General features: G+C 41.1%; 4 protein-coding genes across 6 annotated transcripts in view; 2 read left to right on the top strand and 2 right to left on the bottom strand.

Annotated features, from left to right (window-relative positions):
- The window catches only part of ktub (Tub domain-containing protein ktub), a 29854-nt gene extending 16740 nt beyond the window's left edge, over positions 1 to 13114 (bottom strand). For both annotated transcript variants that reach the window (XM_017146603.3, XM_017146604.3), the window contains exon 1: positions 12422 to 13114. In XM_017146603.3, coding sequence (XP_017002092.2) covers positions 12422 to 12463 — 42 coding nt within the window. In that variant the 5' untranslated portion in view covers positions 12464 to 13114. The remainder of the gene's footprint in view (positions 1 to 12421) is intronic.
- On the top strand, positions 11034 to 12326 carry LOC138912262 (ficolin-1-like). Its single transcript, XM_070212323.1, has 4 exons — positions 11034 to 11192; positions 11244 to 11296; positions 11350 to 11922; positions 12110 to 12326. Exons 1-4 carry the CDS (start codon positions 11097 to 11099, stop codon positions 12249 to 12251), a joined length of 864 nt encoding a protein of 287 aa, XP_070068424.1. The 5' UTR covers positions 11034 to 11096; the 3' UTR covers positions 12252 to 12326.
- A 761-nt stretch (positions 13115 to 13875) lies between the features above and the next one.
- On the bottom strand, positions 13876 to 24131 carry LOC108060760 (TWiK family of potassium channels protein 18). 2 transcript variants are annotated; one of them, XM_070212313.1, is made up of 4 exons: positions 23432 to 24131; positions 22719 to 22816; positions 22499 to 22655; positions 13876 to 15098 (listed from the first exon to the last, which is right to left on the bottom strand). In XM_070212313.1, the coding sequence occupies exons 1-4, from the start codon at positions 23844 to 23846 to the stop codon at positions 14095 to 14097; spliced, it is 1674 nt and encodes a 557-aa protein (XP_070068414.1). In that variant the 5' UTR covers positions 23847 to 24131; the 3' UTR covers positions 13876 to 14094. The 2 variants fall into 2 exon arrangements, with proteins under 2 accessions (XP_070068414.1, XP_017002088.2); XM_017146599.3 differs by lacking the exons at positions 22499 to 22655; positions 22719 to 22816; positions 23432 to 24131 and adding exons at positions 15566 to 15723; positions 15789 to 17920.
- Positions 18585 to 19870, top strand: Gar1 (Gar1 ribonucleoprotein). The gene is made up of 3 exons (XM_017146601.3): positions 18585 to 18828; positions 19123 to 19500; positions 19558 to 19870. Exons 1-3 carry the CDS (start codon positions 18630 to 18632, stop codon positions 19701 to 19703), a joined length of 723 nt encoding a protein of 240 aa, XP_017002090.2. The 5' UTR covers positions 18585 to 18629; the 3' UTR covers positions 19704 to 19870.
- Positions 24132 to 24449: the final 318 nt, after the last annotated feature.

The following is a 24449-nucleotide window of genomic DNA, read 5'->3' as shown; positions in this document are numbered from 1 at the left end:
CTCAAAAGCATGTTCAATTTACAATGTGAAGAAATAAAGTATTTGATCCATAGTCGGTGGTAGACTTAGCAGAAGATACAAAAGATGTAACCTGCGCTTAAAAACATATAAATTGCTTATTAAAGTCTAGATAATACAAAGAAAAACTTTTATAAAACTTGGTCTTAGTAGCCTTATTTTGGTTAATATTTTCCTCACTTTTTCCTCACAATATGTCAAAAATGAGGAAAATGTTTTGAGGAGAAAGCAGTATAAAGCAGTTGTGATTTTTGTCAGAAAAATATTCATCAGCCCTGCTTGGTTACTCCTCATTTTATTGTGACAAATATCACCGCCCTATGTTAAAATTATTTTGTTTGAGCAAAATGACAGATTGTGAGGGATATTTTACGAACCCTGATCTACAGTGAAAACCATCAATAGTTTTGGCTTTCGACAATGTTCTTTCGATATTATCGATACTATCGGAAATTGAAAATATAAATTAATAAATAGTTTCAAAAACTAAGGAAAACCAAAAAAAAATTAGTTCAAATGTATGCTTTTATCTTATTTCTTAGGCCAAAAAGCTACTTAAATTGTAACTGCGATTAAAGGGAACAAATATTCAAATATTCAAAAGATTACACATAAAACTATAATGTTTAGCTGAGCGATACTATCGATATTTAGTCCAAAACACCGATATTTCCTGAAGTACATTGCCATCGATAGCCCTACATACTGCAGTAAAGATATCAGAACATAAATCATGCAGTAAAGGTCGTAAGTAAACAAGGATTTTAAATATAAAATTTGATTGATGGGCTCAAGGATGAGCGGTTTCTCAGAATTAGTTGCCAACACGCATCCTTCTTTGCATATTATACAAACATACGGACGCAGGATAACAAACACAAGGATATCGTTGCCTTGGCGCCATTGTGGCAAAGTTTTATCAATAAAAACTCCTCGAAAGTTGCTGCTGCAACGTGCAACTATCGCATGTTGCTGCTGTGGCAGCTGCAATGCCAAGTTGCCTGACTTTTCCTCGACTTTCGTGTCATTTTCTGGAGTCGAATGTTCTCCGCTCGCATTCAAAACGATGAATTCGATGTGCAATTCCATTTCGGCATTTTCATTTTTTTCCACCCTATAGAGAGTGCGATATGAGTGACGAGGGGGCGATAACAATGTGCCACAATCCGTTGTTTGTGTGTGCAATCAATATCTCACTTTTGAATAGTTTTCCATCGGGTCCTTTGCGTCCTTGATGGATGAGTGCGCTGCAGACCTTCACGTTCGTTGAGTTTTCTAAGGAATAAGGAGCGTCGCAATTCGATTATAATATGCAAATGTCATTAAGGAATTCGATTGGATTTCCACGTTTGAATGGTAGCCTTAATTATACCATCCAATTAATTCACCAGCCTGTCGGGGTAACAAATTGCTTTACCCATTAATTCTTATCAAAATGAATTAATGGCCGGGTCACTGGGACAATCGGTTTGTCATATGTCACTGGCAAATCATTAATTTTGATCGGAAATCTCTGTTTTCCTTTGTCTTTACCTGCTATAGACGCTTGTCAGTGGCAACTGCATAAAAAAGAGATTAGACCTCTTTTGCTGGGCAAAAAAGAAGGAAAAAGTGCAATGGGATTGATTGAAATGCAATCGCGCATACGACACGTGGAACGTTGAGTTCAGTTGCGACATGACAAGGGGCGTTCCTTTTCCCAGTTGGTTGTTATTGCGTTTGTGGTTCAGTGTCAAAACAAACAGACAGCGAGGGGGGCAAGGGAACAAATGCCCCGCTCAATCGATAAAAAACACACCCAGTGCAGTGTCGCCGTTAAAAGGGGCTTAAGAGGATTACACGGAAATCAATTCAGAGCAAAGTGGCAGGAGCTGTAGTTCTATAAAAGCTAATGGGGAATCCCTAGAATTACTGAATAAATAACTAAACTATAATAGACTATTTACAGGAGAATATAGGAAAGACGATTTAAACAAAATGTCAAATCATTATAAAATCTTATATGTATTGACAAATTTTAGTATCTTCTTTTATAGGTATTTAAATATTTAATATAGCCTATTTTGGCTTATAAATTATTTTGAGGCTATAATATTGTGTTATATTTTTTCTATACCCATAAAAAACCAATAATTATAAAGAAATAATTTAAAAATGGGTAATAAATGAAATCTCATTAAATAACAAAGGGAATAATGGTCTATTCAAATATATTCTATCCCAAATAAAAAGCCAATGAACACGCCCCTGCAATCAAAGGCACCAAAGCTCGTCAAAGAACTAGGCAAACTACGGGTGCAAACTACGGGAGTAATGGCAGTGGGTGGTTCTCCCTCTGAGGAGCCCAACGATAATCGAGCTAATCCAACCTGAACGCTGACATGCCTGAATGGCCCAGCGAATGGATGGATGAATGAATGGCTGAATGAGTGAGTGAATGAGTGACGCGGACGTTGCCGTTGTCGCTGCCAAATGAAAAAGGGCAGCCGGACGCGTTCCCATTTCTTTGAGCCAACTAACTAACTCCCTGTTGGCTGCATAGTGTACATGTACACCCACCAATCACACACATGTGGAACCTTCGATTTTTCCAACTTGACAGACCGCGTTCCAATTTCAATGATAGTGCCTTTGTTTAAGTTTGGCCTTCCGCCGGCGGTTCGTGTAATTAAGGTGAAAGTTGAGGACTCGCCTTGACCACTTCGCCTCGATTCCGGGAAGACCTTTCCATTAGTCCTTTCGCTTAATAGCATGATGAGGTCCTTAAACAGCCTTCTACTAAACAAACTTCGAAGGAATTGATTTTTCATCGAAGACTGATGGAAATCGGTGCCCCACTTGACTTATGCAAATGAATGTCTGCGATTCGCAGCCAATGATTTTATTATCTCCAAATTGAATCACAAAATGGTGAAATCTGAAGAGCTTAATAGAATACTTTAAGTCGTGATTTGTATTAGAATGTTTGTTTATTTTAGATTCTTTAGAAATATATTATCCTTTTACTAAACAATGAGTCATTTGGTTTGGCTATAAATGACTGCGATTAAAGCCGATCATTTTATTGTCTAAAAGATTTCTTTAATTTGTGATTATTAAATTGTTTTTTTTTAGTATTAAGATTTTGGTAAAAATCCAAGATAGAAAATCTATATAAATTTATTATTTTACTTTAAGAGTCTTATTTTATTGAATCCCTTTTAAAAAATATTTTTTCCCTAAACTTATTAATGAGTAAATGTTTTCTGGCAATGCCAACTATTCAAACACCCAAATAAACCATTTTAATTGATGTTTGCTGTGCTCCCAAATCAAACAGAGCAGACTTTATCCAGCATGACATCTCGATGGATGCCATACAACAAATCACTCCACCGCACTGCCACTAATTAGGCCGGGGAATAGAGGATATTCGGGGTTAATTCGATGGGAGGTGGGCAAAGAGCTGGTAAAGAGTTCACCAAGGCGACACAAAGTTCTCGTTTTCAGCCGCTTTAAGGTTAACCTCAATTAGCTGGCAGCGGTGGAAGGGGCGGGGGGCGTGGCCCCAGGGGAGGGGGGCGATTGGACCAGGCAAACAATCAAAATCAGACTTCGCTGGCCGCAAATGAGGGGCGGGCAGCGCGGCGGGGGGCGTGGTCATAGGCCACAGGCCACAAAACAGGCGGCGAGGCAGTGAAAATGAGGAAAATGAGTTGACGAGAGCGCCACAGGATTCTGCCAGCGGGTGGGAAATTGTGGGCCAAGATGAAGCACTTTAGGCGAGTTAATTGTTGCACACTTCGAGGGGCAATCAAAAGTTACTGACCGGAAAGGCAACACTCCATAAATACATGAATGCTGATTTCTTTTTGTTTTTGAGTTGTAAAATATATATAATATGCAGCGACTCGGGGGAAACCCATTTTACGGATGTCGACAGCTCGTCGCCCGGAATTGTAACGCACAAATCTCCGGAGAGCCGCTAAAAATGGCGCTGAAAGTGTAATTAAGAGGAGCTTAAAGCCAAATGCAGCGGATAAGCGACCACAGGAAAACCAGAGGGGGAAAAAAGAAAAGCGGCAACAGCAGCCACAGGAGATTCAAAACGGACGGAAAAGCCCTGTTCCGCAGTCGTTCGATGATTTCCCTCTTTTATGTTTCTGGTTTACTGCCATTTTACAAGGCTGAAAATCGCCCGAAGGGAAAATGCCAGGCGTCCGGCATTTTATTTCAAATGCCTGCCAACAGTGCCGAAAAGTCGACGGCAATAAATGTTTCATGGTTGCCTTCGCTTTGTAGGCCCACCCACGATTCTAGCGCAAATTGTCTCGCTTTGAAAACTAAACCATTATCGGGCATTACAGTAGTTACAGTCACAGAACATTTAATTTACAGCTCTGCATAAATAGTACCTAATATTTCGAATTTACATGAAATTTGGTTAGGTTGAAAGGAAATTAAATTAAATACACAACCTTAATGTCATAAACTAAATAGTTTTATTTATTCCATATATTTTTTATATTTATTATTTATACATAGTTGGATACATTTTTCAAAAATTTCCACAGAATTTCACAGTGAACGTCATACTACTTAGGATCATCACCTAAATTTAATGACTTTCTCTGCATCTTCAGTAGGCAAATGTACTTTTTAATTTGTTTGTTCTCTAATTGAAAACATAACAGTTTAACAGTATTTGCTCAATTTATTTATAAACCAATAAAACGTAGTTTTGTTTCATTAATTTCACTTTTAATTGCCAGCTTTAAATCGGCTTCAATTTTCGTGGTTTAAATGGAAAATATATGGAATTTAATTATTTTAAAATTAGTTTGCTTAAACGAAAGCTGACCAAAAAAACTCTGTTTATTTTTAAATCAATAAACAGTTTTATTCAACGCTTTTAATTTAATTCATTTGGCCGCCTAAGCAGGAAACTTCAGCGGAAAACAGGACACTCAAAGTGAAATTTAATTACCCAAATGAAAACACAATTTTTATATGATTTTATTCACGCTGCTTTTAATTAAATTTCTAATGAGGGACAGTCCTCTGTCCGTCTGTCGTCGTTTGACGTTGCCGCAGGCCAACGGGGCGTATAATGAACATTTAATTAGCTTACAACTCCGGTGAGCTGTCCACTTGTTTGGCGGAAAGCTAAGCTACACTAAGGACACTTTCCCTGCGACGAGGGTCGCTCAATGAGTTCGCCCTGGCTGGGGAATTAATTTCCAAAATAAACGCAAATCAAATTAAATAAATACAGATATTTGCTTGCGACAGCTGCAGGCAATATTTGCCCAGAGGGCTGTTGAAATTGGAAATTGCCATAAATATTACAGAAGTCATCACAACATCGAGCAAACACAGAAACACAGGCGGCAGAGTAATTGGATTTGCCTTTTCTGGGTCTTAAATGCCTGATTTAAATGCAAACTGAAGTGGCTGAATTTATTTTTTGGCTCAATTGGGCTTTCAGCAGCTGAAGTCACTTGAAAAATCCTCTAATCTCCGGCAACAAAAAATAAAAGTGGCAAAAAGCAAGTGTCATAAATCTAACGACTTGTGCAAGATGGCAAGCAGGAATAATCTGACTATTAAGGTCCATTCGGACATTTTCGTTTTGTGCGACGAGAAGAAAAGCTGCAAGAAAATCACAGTTGAGTGAAGGACATCCTGCACCCTCCTTATCCTCTTCATCCACCTGAAAAACTGAAGGACAACGGTGGAGACATTCGAGAAAGGACATCGCAAGTTGGGGCAGCGAAGATATGATTTTGTAATAAAGCAAAGTAAGTCAACGACTGACTTCCTCTTCCCCAGCGAAACGATATTAAATAAGCCATTTGTATTAACGTTTTACTGCCACTCGGAATTCCATATTCATTTCGCGCAAAAGCCCATTATTGGATAGCACCAATCGCTTCTCATAATTTCCCAATTGAAATTCATGGCCATTGGAAAATTGGTAGTGGAAAGCCATATTATTTGTATACCTTTATGCATTTTAATTAGTTGACCAGATAGCTGGCCTAATTAGTTTCCAATTGAAAAAGACAAGTGCGAATAATCGCCCCAGTGTTGTCGGCAAACAGAATTTGCATAAATATTAAATCCGGCAGCGCGTTGAAACACATTAATAACTCAGCGACAGAAATGCGAAAATATTCCTTTAATTTTTGTCGAAATCCTCGGTGAAATATAAAGTCAAATAAAGACAGAGATAAGGACTAATTGTGTTCTTGATTGCCACAGTAGTGGGAGGGGAGGAAAAGTGGAGGCCTGGCCAGGGATTCGGATCCTGATGCTGCCTGTGAAAGGATAAACCACAGACCGCCCGTCCACTTAATCAGTGACGTGAGCTCGGCAAACTGTCAGCTGCAGTTTCCGCTGCAGCAACCACAGCAAACCACATCAAACCACACGTGTGACAGCGTGCCACAAAACACAACCACTGTGCAAAAGGCGATTAAAGACATTTCAATTTAATTGGTCATTTTTCCATACACAGAACAAAAATGTTCTAAGCTAACCAATTTTTAAATTTATTTTAGCTAATAAACAAATAAATGGGAGAATGGAAATAAAAAGTTAATTAGTTTATTGAATATACTTATGTTGAAATATTGTCCCACGTTAACCGCCAAATGTTTCAAAACCAATTAATGTTCCTACAGTTTTTTTTTTCATTTTGAGTTTATTTGCCTATTTAATTAAAACGTGCTTTTATTGTTTTAAACACCATGCCAAAAAAACGGTATTCCCAGAAAAAACAAGTTGTTTTTACGATTCAACCAGTAGAAATTCAGGGAAAATGGGTTTTCTTTGTTGTTTACCTGCCAATTATTTACGCTATAACATATTTCGCATTTATGTTTGCTCAATATTTCTGCCATTGTCAATTAAATGCTTGTGGCTACGTGCTGGAAAATATTAAAATTAATATGACAAACATAAGCCACTCCAAAAAGGGGGCCACTTCCCATAAGTTTGCCAATTAAAACAGATTTATTCATATTTGCAATGAAAGCAAATTGTTTAGCCTGGAAAATCGCCGAAATCCGAGTAGCGAAAACCATGCGGAAAGTTTTCAGCTCTCGTCACGCCTCCACTCCCTGGGATGTAATTAATTTGCAACATGCAGAGTGTTCCTGCTCCGGCTCCTCGGAACCTGGGATCCTGCATATGCAAAACTTTGGCCAGAGTGGCTGATGGTGCTGCCGAAACTTTGTGTCTGATAAATTGAATCAAGTTTCCCGCCCACGGTTGTAGTAGCCCTGGGTGCGACTCTCCGGCAAATTGCAGTTAATGGAATCTGCAATTGAAATGAGCTCCTGCAGGCATTTCGACGTATTTCCGAGGTACTTATTTAAAAGGATACGAAAACTGTCGCAATATTTTGTATGGTAGTACATTCAAAACAAAAAATAAACGAAATTTAAATTCAATTCCCAAGAGATTTCTTATTTTTAATACTAAAAAATGTATATAAAATTTAAGAAAGCATAAATAAATAAATGCTGAGAAAAATAGCTTATTCCAGTCGATTTAAAAGCACTTTCGGTGTGCAGTAAAATAAATCCAAAATGTTGAACAATTTCTCTGCGTAATATTTTCCGGCTTTTGAGTGATGTGCCTGCCATTTTTATCCGGTGACCAAAGAGTCCAAAAGTTCCCAGTGAGAAATGAAATTGGAGTCTGCAGCTTGTCCACTAAGCTGGCAACTGCCAACTGCACTTTTGAGGCAAATAAAAATGGCTGGAGCATAAACCGAAATGAGAGCTGGCTGAAATGCTTTTCAGGACGGCTATGAAAGCTTTTATCGTGCAATTTATTGCCAGCTATTAGTATATATGTCAAAATTTGTTTGCTCTAATTGAAAATGAATTGCTTTTTAGGTAACCCGAGTGTTCTCCATGTTCTAAGCCCGTTTCAATAGGTGGTTCCTTTCATCACGGCATTTCCATTCCCCGCCGCCATCTTCCTTTTTGAGGAATTTCCTGTGAAAATCCTTCGGGATTTTGGGGCGCTTAGGTGCGAAATGTTGGCAAAGAGCTCGCCATGAATTATAAAACACCGACTTTGCCTAATAATTTTGGCCTTGGGAAAAGGTAAAGTGAATCCGGATTTTACTCTTTTTCGGCATCACCTTTGGGAAGCAAGGGAAATTGCCACAAAATTGTTAATCAAATAGTTGTCGAAATTCGACACTAAATTGTTTTTCGTATAGTTGTGGTTATCCTCTTTTTTGGGAAACCCTCAAAAGTATTTCGTTTCAGACGAAAGCATTGAAATAAAAAAGCTCTCAACGAAACAATCAATCAATTCCTAATGACAGCTCCAAATGGACATTTAATACCTTGTCTCATCCCGATTCCAGACTTATTAAATATTAAAGCCCCGACTTTGATGGCTGACAGCCGAGAAAATTTTTGGAAAATTCGATTTCGTTTTGGCCGGCATTTGCCTCTCGTTGGGTCAAGAACCTCGGACTTGAAGCAACAGAACGCAAATTACAGGATTGAAACAAAGGGCAAAAAGCCGTAAAGCTAAATGAAGCAGGGCTAATACTCTAGAGTGGACCCAAGGAGGTTATAAAAATAAAAAAGGGGAATAAAAACAATACAAAAATATTTGTAACTTTTATTCAAAAATAATATCAAAATGATGTATGCCCCTTATTTTATTGAAATACTATTTAATTTGATTTTAACTTGACAATGTGCTAAGCTAAAATATGGAAAATTATAATTATGATAGAACTTTAAAATATATGTACAATACCTATATTTTAACTATTCTATTCTTGGGAAACAAATAGTTCGAGCTAACATATTATATTAAAAATCATATTTAAATTTTATATTTACTTGTCGTTCCTTAAGAAATTGAAGCCTTCAGACCTTAAATTATAGTAATAATAGCGGTATCTTTTCCTCCTTGGCATATACTTTGTTTTTGGGTTCATAAAGTCTAATACTGTATTTATAACTACCTCCTTATTATTATTGTTATTAGTTCAGGCTGAGGTTCACTCTAATGTATGGAAATGTAGTAAGTGAAGGCGGTGCGTCATATCCGTTTTTGGCCCAAAATGTTACTTTTTACGGTTTGCGTGAAGAAAAGCTCGGGTGAATTGGGGAGCCGGGTAATATGCTCACATGTGGAAGGAGCGAACGAACAATTGTGTGACTTATTACTCGGCATTATCCTGTGTAGCTTAGTTCCTCGCGGAGCTCAAGTACCCGTCACCATTTCGGCATCGATTTTGTGCCCTTGGTGTCCCCAGGCCTCCGCCTCGGTTAATGGAATTCCATGGGCGACGGCAGAGGCAGACATGAAAACAATACCAAATACTGGTATTGTTCTTATTTCCAGCTGGGGTTGTCTGTCTGTGTCCCGAGTATCCTGTTCGTGTATCACCATGTTGCCCATGGTTACGCAGGACACCAACAACAGAAAGCCAACAAAGTTATGGGTTAGCGGGCGTCCTGGCCGAGGACTTTATTAATCCTTTGTGTATATTTAGCGACCACTTTATGAGTTGACGGCCATATATCTTCCTGTTGATTCATGTCAAGTGTAAATTGGCCCAAGAGCTTACATTCTTTCCTTTTTGAATGGCAGAAATAAATTTGTGTTTGCTTTAGCTTAAGAAAATGACCCAAAGCGATTGTTCAAAGAGATTAATGGTGTATGCAAACACTTTTAAAGAAAAAGGGGTTTTCTCTCGGAAAAGGAAATATATTTTGAAATATTATTATTGAAAAGATTAAAGCAAGCTCCTTAGAAATCCAATCAGAAAGTGTTTTATTTCCTAAGAATTTGCAAGACATTTTAATAGGAAAATTCAATTCCGATTAAAAGAGACTACAAAACAAATCCTACACCTTTGAGGTTTTATTTTCAAATTCCAATCAAGAAATGTGTTGTTTATTAAGAACTGGAGAGATATTTTACGATGAAAATCTAGTTCCAATTAAAGTTGGATATGAATTTGATTCACCACCTTTGGGGTTTTTTTTCGATTAGGAAAATTTCGTTCAAACAATTGCTTTTCGATGGCAAATCACCTGGCATTTTGCTTTCATGATGTCCTTCCATTAAAGAGCCTCGCCAAGCTGTGAATAGCTTTTCAATGTTTTATAAGCCATAACGGCACGAAATCGAAATCGAATCGAACCAACTCGAAGGAGCCAGAACTCCCAGTACTTGGCAACCAAAGTGATTCGATTTATGTTCCATTGGGTGAAAGGGGTGTTTCTAAGGGGTTGGGAGGGAGTTACTCCAACCACCCAACATAATTAGGGCCAATGACAATCCTATCGAGCTGCAGCAACTGCACCACCGGAGCTTCGTTTCGATTTATTTGGACGCCGTTTCCAGGACAACGGACGACCACCTGGCCACCACGAAGAATCGGGCACAACAAAGCCATTTGGAAAAGGCGTTAGGCCACTTGGGTGTTTTTCCTTTTTTCTTGATTTTCTTTTTCGATGGGCGGCACATTTAGTGCGGTCAGATTTGGGGGCAAAAAGTGAACAATTCCGGGGAATGTCGGCTGTTGCTGATTGCTCTGGGCTGCCCAATTGTTCCAAGAAAGAAGGGTTTTTTCTGTTGTTGTTTCCACCAGAGTTTCACGATTCGTCTGGTAAGAAAAACAGAGGAGCAAAAAAGGCATTGCTAACTTGCCTTGACTCATGACCATGGTCAAATGGAAAAAGTTTTAAAAGATTTTTTTTGAAAGCCTAACTTTAATATTAGTAGCTTTTAAATTGTTCGCGGACTGACTTTTGATACAACTTTTGCGCTCACTGCTAGAATCTTTTATTGTGAACACAAAGTATTATTTTTAATATTATTTAATAGGAGGGTGATCTGCCGAGGGGATTAATAATTTTGTGGCGTTTTGTCGTTATCGTTATCTTTCCCATGTCAATAAATAATATTATATGTATAGCGTTAAATACAGCTCGTATCTTATCGTTTAGTTCCCGTCGCTCTTGCAAAAATATTATTTCAATCAGTTGATGACGAACTATTGGCGAGGAAGTTTGCTTAGAAAAGAGGTTTAACCATCAAAGTCCGAAATGCATTGTATAAAGGCCTATTTAGCCCTCGTGGCCTTTGGTTTCTGTATAACCGCAGGGGTATCCGATCCTCTAACCTCCGTACAGCTTAAAGGGGTAAGTTAGACAAAGCTTGTAAACACATTCTACAGTTATCCATCCAACTAGGAAATCGAGACCACATCGGATGCCCTTGCCTCTATTGATAAGCTTTTGCTTGAGTATGTATAAAAATAAGAAAAATCGCTGATTTTAATCGCAATCTTTCGTTCAGCTTGGAGGCTCGACGAGAGTCCTTGTGGCAGATGAAGGAAACCATCAGCAATGTCACCTACCCCTCTTCCTGTCTGACCAGGGACAACGTTAACCACACAGATCTCATAGTTCAGGTGCCGGGACAAAAGCCTTTCGCAGTAGTCTGCGATTCCTATCTGGCCGGACTGGGCTGGTTGGTCATCCAGAGGCGTCGCGATGGACTGGTAAACTTTTATCGCGACTGGAGTGATTATAAGGAGGGTTTCGGCGATCCGAAGGGCGATTTCTTCATCGGCCTGGAGAAACTAAATTGGCTAACAGCCTATCAGCCCTTCGAACTCTACATCCACCTGGAGGAATTCGGACAAAAGACAAATGTATTCGCCAAATATGACGAGTTTCTCGTTGGCGGGGAGTCCGAACACTATGCCCTGAAATACCTCGGTTCGTACTCGGGAACCGCTGGAGATTCCCTGAGCGACAGTAAAGGTCAACAGTTCTCCACATTCGATGTGAATAATTATGGCTCCTTCAACAAAGTGTGTGCCCAGTTTCATCTCGGAGCCTGGTGGTACAAGGATTGTGGGGAGAGGTACGTGTGGTGAAATACAATCGCTCTCTTTATAAAAACTACTGTCATAACTAATTCAAGGGTTGATACAGGGTTATCAAAACTGTCTAAGGCTTATATTTTCTATTTATTATTTATGACAATAATACTGTAAGGGAGCGATTGAATTTATTGCAGGAACTCAGTAACTTATGTGATATATTTCTAGTAATCTAAATGGTCAATACTTTGATTATTATCGCGATCTGCCCAATGATAAAGCCCGTTTCATCAGCTGGAATTCGTTCAACAATACTGCGCCTTTCAAGTTCGTTCAAATGATGATTCGGCCCAAGTTTGGGGGCTATTAAGAAGTCAAGGGAGGATATCTATAATCCTTTTACTTCACCGATTGTTAATAAAAAATATTTTTTTTTTATTTAAAGGTAATGTCAGAAATAAAAACAACATTGCATTTAAAATACTTTCACTTTATTTTGTCAATTTGGTTACCAAACTTTTTTTTATTCAGGACCTTTACCTGTTGTTCCATTTTCTGATTGCGACTGTTAATTGCGGACATTTTTGCAACTGTGGCTGTGGATTCCTGAAGATACTTTTGGTTTTATGCTGGTTTTCACTGAATTAAACGCTTCCGAAGATCCAATGAAGAGGCATTTGGCAAATTTTGGTTTGACAGCTGTTTTAGATTTTTGTTTTTAGAAATGCGAATGAATGCAGCAAAACAAAAACCGAGGGGGTAACAAAAACCAGAAGAATCGACCGAGTCCAAGGCACTCACACTCGCACTCACAATATATTGCACACCTGGCGTGTATGGCGTTTGTGTTTTGTAGTTTATTGTATTGTAGGTTTGTAGTTTGTTCTACTGTAGCACACGCGACACAAAAATAAAATCAAGGGGTGTTCGAAGGGACGAGAGGGAAGTTGAAGACTGAAGCCGACAGCCGGCTCTTCCTGTTCTCCGCTCTCTTTTTCTCTTCCAACACGATCGTTTGATTTCCTTCCGATCACTGAATGTTTGATTTGGTTTTTTTCCGAAGGGCAAACACAAATATATTTTTATAAATAATATTTTATGCAATCTTTATTTTGGCAAACACAATTTCGTGCTCGCCGAGTTACGTGTGATATTATTTGCCAACTGAGTGTTTTTGGCGCCTCTTTTTTGGTAGAGGAATGAAGGCGAAGTATCCCGTCGACCGAACCGCACGCCGTCAAAACAACAACTGGCGATTACTAGAGACCCTCCTCGGTAGGAATGGAATGGAAATGGAACTTACACACGAGTGCCAAGCCGAACGCAGTAATCCTGTCGGGTGTCAGCAGGAGAGAGAGAGAGTCTCTCTCACACCGGCTCGCTCTTCGCTCAGCATGCTTCCTCTTCCACATCCTGAGGCCGACGAACCGACAGATGTGCAGCTGCCGAGTGCATTTGGATTTCAGCCCCTCCGCCTCCTTCTTTTCAGCAGGATTACCGAATGCATTCCAAAGCAGAGCAATTCTCACATATCCATTTGGTAATTGCATTCCGGATTTCGGACAATCCGCTGGTTAGCAGAAAATCAGCAAACTAATTAAAATAATTAATTTGATTAGAAAATGAAATAAACTTGGTTAAATAAACCTTGCGATTCTTGGCTCTAATTTAATTTAATTTAATATACAATTTATTTATCGTCTCTATACCAAATCTTTAAATTATGGGGATTGATATGTGATATTTGATAACTCATTAGAATATCAATCTTAAAGTATTTTACTGTAGAAATTGTACAACCAATTTTGGGTTAGAACTTTAATACATACGAACGAACGGCATTTAAATATTCAAAGAATGTGAATAGCGGTTATCCCATTGTTAGATAAAAAGTTCAAACAGCTATTGATATATTATTAAGCGATTAATTTTGTTAGATTTATTTATTGGAAACTAATACCCGACCCCTTTCCTTATAAAGAAAACATATTCGATAGCGTTTGTCAACTCGCGTGTTTTATTTCATTAACATTAGTCTTAGCCTACGATAATGATAAGTAAAATTAAATAACAAATAAATGAAAATAGATTTTCTCACAGAACGGCGTTCTGGTAAATTCGAATTGAAAGTGCCTTGTCATTTATGAGGTGCCTTACTAGTTAGCGTTGTCAGTTTTAGGTTTTTTTCGGGGGCTCTTCCCTATCGAAGGATTCTAGAAAAACCTGTGCTTTTTCTTCTTCTTGCCCTCCACCTCCGCCGGCGGCTGGGTATCCACGGAAACCTGGCGTCTGGGCAGCAGGGGTGGTGGACTCACATTGCCATCCCCTCCATAACTGCCTCCATTGCTGTCCACCGGCGACAGGGGACGCGGTGCCCGCAGGATGGAGGTCAGCGGTGGCAGGCTGCCCTCCTGGCCCTGGTCCTCCTCGATCCTGTCCAGCCGCGAGCCATGAACGGAGGCCAACTCCGAGGGCGTCTTCAGCTGCGAGCCGCCCTCGTCGCCAAACTCACTGGCCATATTCATGCCGATGGTGGCCCCCACCTTGGCACTGGCCGTCTTGAAGTGGTCGCTCAGCTTGATCTGCACCACATTGATGAACATGGAGGTCAGGGCCAGGCCGAAGATCAGGTAGATCATGCTGGCCATCACGTAGAAGGGATTGCCAGGCACCATGTCGCCGAAGCCGATGGTGGACATCGAGATGAAGACGTAGTAGAAGGAGTCCAGGACCTCCCAGTCGGGCTCCACCAGCTTGAAGCCGAAGGTGCCCAGCAGGATGTAGGAGATGAGCAGGAGCGAGGCCACCGAAACGGGCAGATTGAACTCGTCGTCCACCTCAAAGGTCTCCGGATACGGCGATGTGGGCGTCTCCGGGTGCGAGGTGCCCAGCGATCTGGCCGCCTCGGCATCCGCCTGCGACTCCTCATCGTTTTCCACGGCGGATTTGCCAAAGAACATGCTGGGTCGACGGATGGCCATGTCGTAGACCGTGTTGAAGCCGGTCATTGCGTCTCGGATCTGCTGCTGCTTGCGGATCCTTCGACAGGAGCGGGTGTAGTAAACGCGTCGCACATATGCCCACACGAACTTGACGCAGCGCGTGAAGAGCTTTCCCAGATCGGCCAGGACGATCAGGAACATGGGGATGCCGATGATGGCGTAGACGATGGTCAGGGATCGGCCCCAGGCCGTCTTCGGAGTGATGTGGCCGTATCCTGCGGGGAAAAGAAGAAGGGAGATAGGTTTTAAAGGGGAGTTCTAGAGTAGAGGATTCAGAAAATAATGATAAAATATTTTGGGTAAACCATTGCATTAAAAACTTACAAACTTAATATACGACTATTTTCTTAAAATATATAAAGTAAATAAATAAAGTAAATTTAAGAAATTAAAGATTTTTCTCTAATATCTAAACACTTTTTTTCTAAATTATACTAATTGTTGTGGAATATTTTCTTGAGGCTAATGGATATAAATTTTCAGCAATATCTTGGGAGAAGTAAGAACCATAACAAATAAATGGGACAATATATTGTCTGTGTAACTTTCATGAAAGCAAATTAATTTTGGAAATTTTTGGTATACATAGAAAAGATTATCCACCATTAAAAAACATATAAATGCTTTTCTTCAGATAGAGTGCCTTCTCTTAGATAGGGATCCAATATCCATTATCGATTACCTATGGTTGTGATTACGGTCCAGCAGAAGATGAAGCAATTGACAAAGTTCCATGACTTTTGGCCCGGATACCGTCGCAGTCCCAGCTCGGCCAGGTTATTGAGTTCATCCTCGAAAGTGCGCAGCTTGTGTCGCGCCAGAGACTTCCAGTCTTCCTCTCTGGCAAATAGATACACAAAATGGATCACCCTTATCAGTATCCTCAGGATTGACCGCATCCCTACCTCATATTATGGCTGACATCCCACAGTTTGTCGATGAAATCCCGCTTGACCTTGCGCACCTCGCACTTGTAGATGTTCTCCGCGGCTCCCTCCGTGTAGCGGAAGAGCAGGCCTCCGAATCCCAGTAGCATGGCCAGGCAGATCAGGTGGGCAATGCACTTGTTGCGCAGCTGACGCAGTTCCTCCATCCGCTGTGGGTAGTCCAGCTTGAGGCGCTTCCATTCATGCCGTGCCTCCAGGTGGAGGTGATACAGAAACGCCCGGGAGGTTAACTTCTCTGGTTGGTTTACAGTGGGTAAGTCTAGGGTATCTTCACTTTCAACCTTCTTCTTTCGACGGAAGAGGTTTTTCAAGCGTTGCAGGAGGGTTGCTTTGGGTTTGGATTCTGAGATGGCTTCAACTTCCGGTAAAATGGATGGTGATTCTATTGGTATAGATTCCTTTTCAGGTTCTATTTCTAACTCATTTTTGATAGTTTCTTCGGGTACTTTCAGTTCGATTGCCTTCCTCTCCAGACTGCCCGATCTCTTGGCCACCAGTGGTCGCTCCAAACTGGAACTGCGCTTCGCTGGCTTCTCCTCCTTGTCGGCCAACCTCAAGCTGTGACTGCGACGCACTCCCTCCGCCGTGAGGATTTGCTCCGCCAGGGCAGCCTCCGCCTTGGCCGCCCTCTCCGCGGCCTCCATGTACTTTTGCATCAGCTCCGACTGCTGTTCCGCTTCGGTGACTCGAGGTTTTATCGCCTCCTGGCTCCTGGACTCGCCCACCTCCACGTACTCGTGCTTCCGGCTGATCTGCTCCCGCTGCTCTGGGGTCTTGGAACGTCGTTGGGGTCGCACGGGCGACAGGGAGTTGTTGCGACTCACGGAAAGTCTTTCAGGGGGATTCGGATTGGGTTTAAGAGCTGCTTGAGGAGGCGGAGGAGGAGGAGCCCCTCGTATTGGGGCCGCCACAAAGCCCTGTGGAATCCTGGCTGTCCTTGGGTGCCTCGGGTTAATCTCCTCCACTGCCTCGGCATCGGAGGAACTAAACTGGGTGGAGGACTCCTCGTAGCCGCTACTCCTGTTCCGATTTCTGTTCTTGGGCGCCTCGTGCCGCTGCAGCCTCAGGCTGTGGATGAGCCGGCGTCGCTCCTCCTCGTCCTGCGGCAGCTGGATGCGATCGCTGAGCTTGCGGTAGCTCTGCAGGAGTCGCTTCCTTTCCTCGTTGTCCAGCTGCTGGCGATGGCGCTGCTTGTGCTCCCGCTTCTCGCGCTCGAAGAGACGCTTCTCGGCCTCGAAACGCCGCCGTTCGTCCTCGAAGCGCTGAAGGTTCTGCTCCAGGCGGCTCAGGGTGTCCTGTGTCTGGCCGAGATTGGCGGGTATGGGACGACGATGACTGCTACTGCCCGTGGTCAGCTCGCTCTCGCTGGACTCCTCCTTGTGGCGCGGCGAGGAGAGGCTGCGATGCTTGATGAGGTGGTTGGCATCCGGACTGCTCAGCTTCTCCGCCTCGCGGGGCTGCGACTGGCTGCGTGCCGAGGAGCTGGCGAAGCTCTTGTCCCGCTTCCGCAGGATCTTGCTCTCGTGGGCTGACAAAGTGCCGGGTGGTCGGATTTGCATGCGAATCATCTGAGGAGAGGGATCGGGAGGAAGGTGTTCCGGACTGGCATCGTCCTGGGGAAGGTCATCCTGTCCCGTGACTGGAGTGGGCTCCCTGTGGCTGCGTCCCAGGCGTCGCCGGTGGCGCTGCTGCTGCCTGGCGTCCACTGGCTGCTCCATCATCTCCTCCAGCCGCTGCCGTCGTGTGCTACTTTCGCGTTCTATCTTTGTGCTCGTGCTCATCTATTTTTATCTAGCGTTCATATTCCGCCTTTGAAAATATGCCTCTGGGTAATTATTATTATATCACTTTCGACTGCAGTATTGTATTTTCCTTGCCTATATTTTGCACTTGCTAGAAGTTGTAAAGTAATACACTTGCCACAGCATATAGATTAGTAATTTTCTATATTATTCATGTATTTCAGAACCACTTTTGCTTATAGGAATTTATGTATCTGCTTCTATAGACGTCGTAGCGCTCGACGCGATCTAATAAACTTGGCAGACTCGACCACGGCTGGCATCCAACTGCCGAGAGTGTGGAGAATATTCAAAATTTCAATTTCACTTGGGTTTTCTATATTTTTGGTACACATTCCAACAGCTGTTCGGCTATAGCTACATGTACAAATGTCAGAAAGTATCTCCTATATCAAATGCATCCGATGATCTGTGAGATGCTCTCTCATATTGTGCGAGTTTATTATTCTCATTCTCTAAATGACTAATAGGAATTTAGTGTTTGTGAAATGATTTAACCTTAAAAAGCTTTGTATGACGTACAGTGATCGCTCGAAAGAGTAAATTAACCAAATTGCTGGTTAATTAGTTTCCGAATACATTTTTAAAAAAATTTCAAATTCTTTTACACAGCTATGTATTTTACACAACGTTGACATGACGGGTATGTAGATAAGTGGTACTTTTTAACTAGCGGCTAAATCATACCCAGCCTTTAAGGAACAGCTAAACTGAACAAAACGAACCACATTAAACTTAGTTAATTAATAAATATTTAAGAAGTGTAATAAAACAATTAATTTCCTCATTGCATAACAATTTTAAAAAGACCGCCCAATAAGTCAAGTGAGACCATATAAATACCAAAACCACAGCTAGCCGTATATACTGAAACACATGGCTGCTGTTATCGATGTATCGATTTCGAAATTCAAATTTCGTCCGTCTCTAAATATTTTGGTTGATCGAAACGGCGCACGTGTTCTTGAGTTCAATATTTATAAATTAATATTTGAAAATGGGATTTGGTAATCGTGGCGGCGGTGGCGGAGGCGGAAGAGGATTTGGAGGCGGCGGTGGAGGACGAGGAGGCGGCGGCGGACGAGGTGGTGGCGGCCGAGGAGGTGGAGGCGGCTTCAGATCCAACGGCGGCGGTGGAGGATTCGGAAGAGGAGGCGGCGGCGGACGTGGAGGCGGCCGTGGAGCCTTCAATGATGGTAGGTTGATGGTACTTCTCAAAAACCCTAATAACTTAGCTTAACTTAGTGGTTTAAGAAGCTGGAATTTGCCCATAAACCGCATCGTTTAGCACATCATTTAGAAGAACTGAAAAAACCACGTTGTTTACTTATATTTAACCCAAGTTTCCTATAGAAATTATTGTCTATACGTATGTTTTCATGAGATCATTGTCACATCTATCTTCTAAAATATCCATATCTTACTTTCTGGCAAATTGCCAAGAATACCACAGTTACCTTATTAGTTTCCCCTATTTTTCTTACTTTCAGGACCCCCAGAGAGAGTTATCCCATTGGGTGACTTCTCCTACGCGTGCCAAAATGACCTCGTGTGCAAAGTTGGAATCCAGGATGTCCCATACTTCAACGCGCCCATATTCCTCGAGAACAAGGAACAAGTGGGCAAAATTGACGAGATCTTTGGAACCGTTCGGGATTACAGCGTGTCCATCAAACTGTCGGACAACGTGTATGCAAACAGTTTCAAACCCAACCAGACACTGTACATCGACCCCGGAAAGCTGTTACCAATCGCCAGATTTCTGCCCAAACCCCCGCAGCCGAAAGGAGCGAAGAAAGCCTTTACGCGCGGAGGAGGCGGCGGTGGCGGTGGAGGATTCGGTCGCGGTGGTGGCGGTCGTGGAGGAGGTAATATTATGAATTTCTTGTTTACCAAATAGACCATTAACCTTTCATGCTCAACAGGTGGTCGAGGAGGCGGCGGCGGACGAGGAGGTGGAGGCGGCGGATTCAGGGGCGGAAACCGCGGAGGTGGAGGCGGTGGCGGCGGCGGAGGATTCGGCCGAGGAAGGGGAGGAGGTGGTGGCGGCGGCGGTCGCGGTCGATGGTAGTTTTCAGTATCTGACCCGCACAAAAACATTTAAAGAAGTGTACAATCCAATTTGTGTACATGTCCAACTAGTTTGTAAGCACAGGATCATTTGGGTATTATTCGCTGACCTACCAATCGAATATTTTACCTTGAATGCTACTAAAATAAATTTCCTAAAAATGTAAACTCATGTTTTAGGTGAAAAAGGGGAATCGATCCAGGCAGTTTTACTTATAATAGAAGATTTGATAACAAAGTGAAAGTAATTATTTAATCAAAGTACTGAGAGAATATCAAAATAGCTAAAAATAAATGAATTACTACTGCCGCTCAGCTTAATCACAGCTCTGATTAAATTAAACGTCCAACGATTGGTAGATTCCAATGAATGTACGTGTTTATCAGTATTTGGATTCAAAACATGTATGGACCAAAAAGTAATCAACAATATGATGTCAAGAATTTTCTCGTTTATTGATAAAAGGAAGTGCCTAAGACCAAAAATAATAAGACACACGTATGTGATGACAATTTTAGGACTGAAAGAGCCAGAGATAAATCACTTATCTTAAGGAATACGATACACTCTGATATCGTTTCATTTCTAATATTTCTTTTGAATATTTTCGAGATTTTCGTTTATGTGTTAGAAACGTCTGATAAGTATAATGGCAGATTCATCACAAACACAACAATGAATGGGAAATAATTTATAGTCTATCGAATGATTTGTAAGATATTTGTGAGAAAAACTGATGACTGCGGAAGCACTTTCGTCTAGGTCTTAGGGAATTATAAAGTATCAGATTTATGCCAGCATCACACTCATCCGAATTCCCTTGAAATTTTATGAATTCTTCGAGGTTTGTTTAAAATCCCCAATATTGTTTGGTATGGGGGTTTCCTTCCGCTCTTCACTGGCTGTTCGATTCGTGCATATAATATCTTAGATTTGCAGCTGTTTTCAAAATGAAATTATTGGAATTATATTTGCCAAAAATTTAAAATAATTGGTTTTGACCTCTCGTATGTTATCTTTATCCCCTCTGACGTCATGGTTGCCATATAGAGAATTTCTCCACTTCCAAATTTCATATAAATTAAATGTTTTGCTAAATTTTCATCAGATACTTTCCGGAGCCCCTTTAAATCTTCCAGCCCCTCCAACTGTCGGATGGTCTATGTGGCTTCCTTCTCTTTCTCCTCTGAAAAGTTGATGACGGATCGTATTCGCTTTTATGGAATTTGGCTGCGATTTTGTGTTTGTTTATTCCTCGCAATTTCATTCAACATTTCCGAATTGCCTTCGCGATTTGTTTTCCATTTGGGCATGCACCATTTTAATAAAATCGCCCGTAGAATTGTTATACTAAGTAGTATTTTAATCGCGGCAGCAACAGTTTTATGATGGCTAACAAATATTGATTTTGCTGGGGTATTATAAAGTGTTTTCCGGTTTATTGATCCGTTGGATATTGTGTTTACTGGCACAAATCAATAAAGATTGTAAAATCCTTAAAATTATAGGGGTCATAAACAAGACAATTTATTTGAATATTTCACTGTGTCATGGGCAATTGTGTAATATTTTTATGACAGATTGGGACTAAAAATAAGTACATACTAAATATAGTAGCCATTGAGTTTTTCAAGTGAGTCATGCAACCGCAGCTATAGACTCTCGATTTCAAATTAAGTACCCGATCATAAAGGCACTACTCTTCAGACTTATGTTTTGTTTATACTTGTGCCAATTTTGACAAGTTGATTATATGGACTGCACTCACAGAGAACCATTTGCAATTCTGTTTACAAGGCACCCGTTTGAGTAGAAAATTCTGTCGTCGTTTTGCGGCAATAATTTGGCAATTTGTGTTAATTGCTTTTGTGCTCAGATGTGGGTGCAAAGTTTTCCATTTCCACACTTGCGGATTTATTTGAATTTCATTTTTTTCGCCTCTTGGAAACTTGTCAAAAGAGGCGACGAATGGAAAGATTTTATTTACCATTTTCCATTTCCCATTTATCTTACTTTAAGTAAAACGATGTGTTTTGCCCGTAAAACTCAGAAACAAATCCAAAACGCAAGTCAATCGAATTAAAGGGGCTATCAAACCATTAACTAACCTCACAATTTGAAACATAATTTCCCTGAATCAGAACAATCATTCAAAATATGAATCCACTGCACAGATTTGTTCGGTCGAAATCATTTCCATTTTCATGGCATGTTTATGAGCGAGAAAAGTCTTTTGCAAATTAAAAGTGAAATTAAAAACAAATTTGATTCAGAGTGTGTAAGGCGAAAATTCGGGGAAATTCTTTTAAAAGGTGAAAGGGTGTTTCGCAGTTTATTTATAAGTCTCAATTATGAAGAGTGACAGTATTCCAAAGAATTTCACAGCCTCTTGAGATCTTGAGATCTCATAAACCGTGTCTGCACCAGAAGAGACACAAATTTTTTATCTCGCAAATGTCGACGATCGCCAAAAAATCCGAAACTATTTCCATCTTTTGTGTCACATATTTCGTTGGCTTTAATGAAGAAGAATAAACATAAATAGACCATCTTGCGTCCCAAGAAAACATTCATATATCTTATCGGCGTGGGCGTCTTTGCACTGCCAATACACTTGGTTGTTACAGAGAAAATTGGATATGATATAGGGGTAAATTCTAGCTTATTTCATATCAATAAAAATGTATAATTCACACATATCAATTAGATATTTTATCTTATGAGTTATCTAATACAAATTAAATTGGAAACTACTTTGAAATACCAAAAAAAGGAATATTTGGAGATCCACTCACCTATTGTCGTGTAAATGGTGGCCGAGTAGACCATGGCGTTCCAGAAGGTCCATGGATTAGGCACATCTTCCATTTTGGATCTCATTAGAGAATCGATCACTGGCGAATATCTGTTGAGTATTTCGTTCATCGGACCGACAAATGTTGTTGAATTGTACTGAAATTACCAAAAAATTATAGATTATCTTGGCATCGAGTTTAATATATTTAATAATCTTACATCGCTTGCTTGTTTATTGTGGAACATCTTACACATTTCTCCGAAGAATCTTAACCGCTGATCATGGAGCTCAATGTTTTGTGCCTTTATCCCAATGTCTGGAGAAGGAGGGGAAAGTGGGGTAGGATTAGATTTATCCTTTTAAACAAGTGAAATTGGGAATTGGAAGGAGTTGTAGAGGGTTAGGGTAAGCTTCAAGTAGTAAACCAAAGGAATTTGGTTCTCAAATAAGAAACATTAGCAGGTGGCTGTATTGAGAATGAAATTTTAGCTTCATACTCTTTGAATACCAAATTTCCTTTTACTTTTCACCCGTATGAAATGTTTCGAAGTTTCCTTTTATTATAATGAGACTCCTCCATCCGCTCGTTAATCATCTGCAACTGGAAGTCTGTCTTGGTTGTTTATATTCAAACATGATTCATACATATGGCTACATATATACCTATGGGATTCGAGTACTCGGATACTGAATCAGTCTGCCAAATTGATGGGGCATGTTTTTACGATTACAGCAGGTGTATTTATTTGAATGAGAACTGCCTGGGAACTGAACTGTTTACTATTTTCCAAACAATTGCCGAAGAGCTTGATAAGCAAACAAAAATGGGTGCTGCACTTTTGCGTCCGGATGTCTTTTCTTTACTTTTTGGGGGGTGGTTTGTTTACCTAACGAACTTCTAGTGATAAAGACTGAATCTCCAGAAACCCACCTTCGAAGGTCTTGAACAGGAGTGCTCCACCCACGTTGTAGAGGGCCAGGATGATCAGCAGGAAGATGTGGGTGAACCACCGGCGCGACCAGGTGCTCAGCTTGTTGTACATCCCGAAGGTGAACTTCTCGCCGAAGCTCATGCCCGACTTGGTGAGGTCGAGGAAGCCCTCGTAGCCCTTGGTCATGAAGTTGCCGGATCCGAAGGGATTGGCCACCGGTGGCCAGTAGGGTCCCTGCGTTCCATTCCCCGTGAAGTTCGTTTGGGCCGTGTAAGGTGGTTGGGCACTGGGTGGCATGGATGCCTGGCTCATCGCCGATCCGCTGGTCAAATTGTGGATATTGATCCTGGGCGGTCGGTTGGCCCTTCGAGAAGGAGGCGGAGTGCTCGGGATGGGCGTTACACTTTGGGACATGGTTGAAGATTTGGGATAACTGCAGAATATCTGTGACTCTTTTTATCTTTAATTTTTGACCACGAAACCCCAAAACACTGGACACTTTATCGTCATTACTCGAGTTCCATTCACATATATATTATATCTTTGTACTTATATATTTGTATTATTTTTAAGTTTATAAGTAGAAATGCCGTCGCGATTCCAAGGCGCCGCGTATTTATTTCTCCGCGTTATTCTCTGGCTGCCTTTTGCCCACTTCCGACCGCCTCGTTCTTGGATCCAATGCGAACTGAACGGAACAGAAGCAAAATATTTTGGCCAACATCGGTGCCGTTGTCGCTGTCGCTATAGGAATGCTATAGTATTTGTATCGGCCACGAATCTCCGAAGCTGCCGACTATGACGACATCGACAGTTCATGAGCTCACGGGAATAATTCACGGAACCCCAACTGATCTCAGCGTACAAGCTGATTATTTTATAATTATTTGTTGGGTTCCGGAGAACTTCTCAAATCCAGTTTTGTTCCGATTAACGCGTAGTTCTCTTATCTCAAATATTTTGTTATATTGTTATTTATAAATATGTTTCCTCATTTGCTTTGGATGGCACTAATGA

The sequence above is a fragment of the Drosophila takahashii genome, chromosome 2R (assembly GCF_030179915.1).
Source record: "Drosophila takahashii strain IR98-3 E-12201 chromosome 2R, DtakHiC1v2, whole genome shotgun sequence".
Lineage (NCBI taxonomy): Eukaryota > Metazoa > Arthropoda > Insecta > Diptera > Drosophilidae > Drosophila > Drosophila takahashii.
The sequence above is the reverse complement of the archived record's forward strand: the minus strand, read 5'-3'. Positions and strand labels throughout refer to the sequence as shown.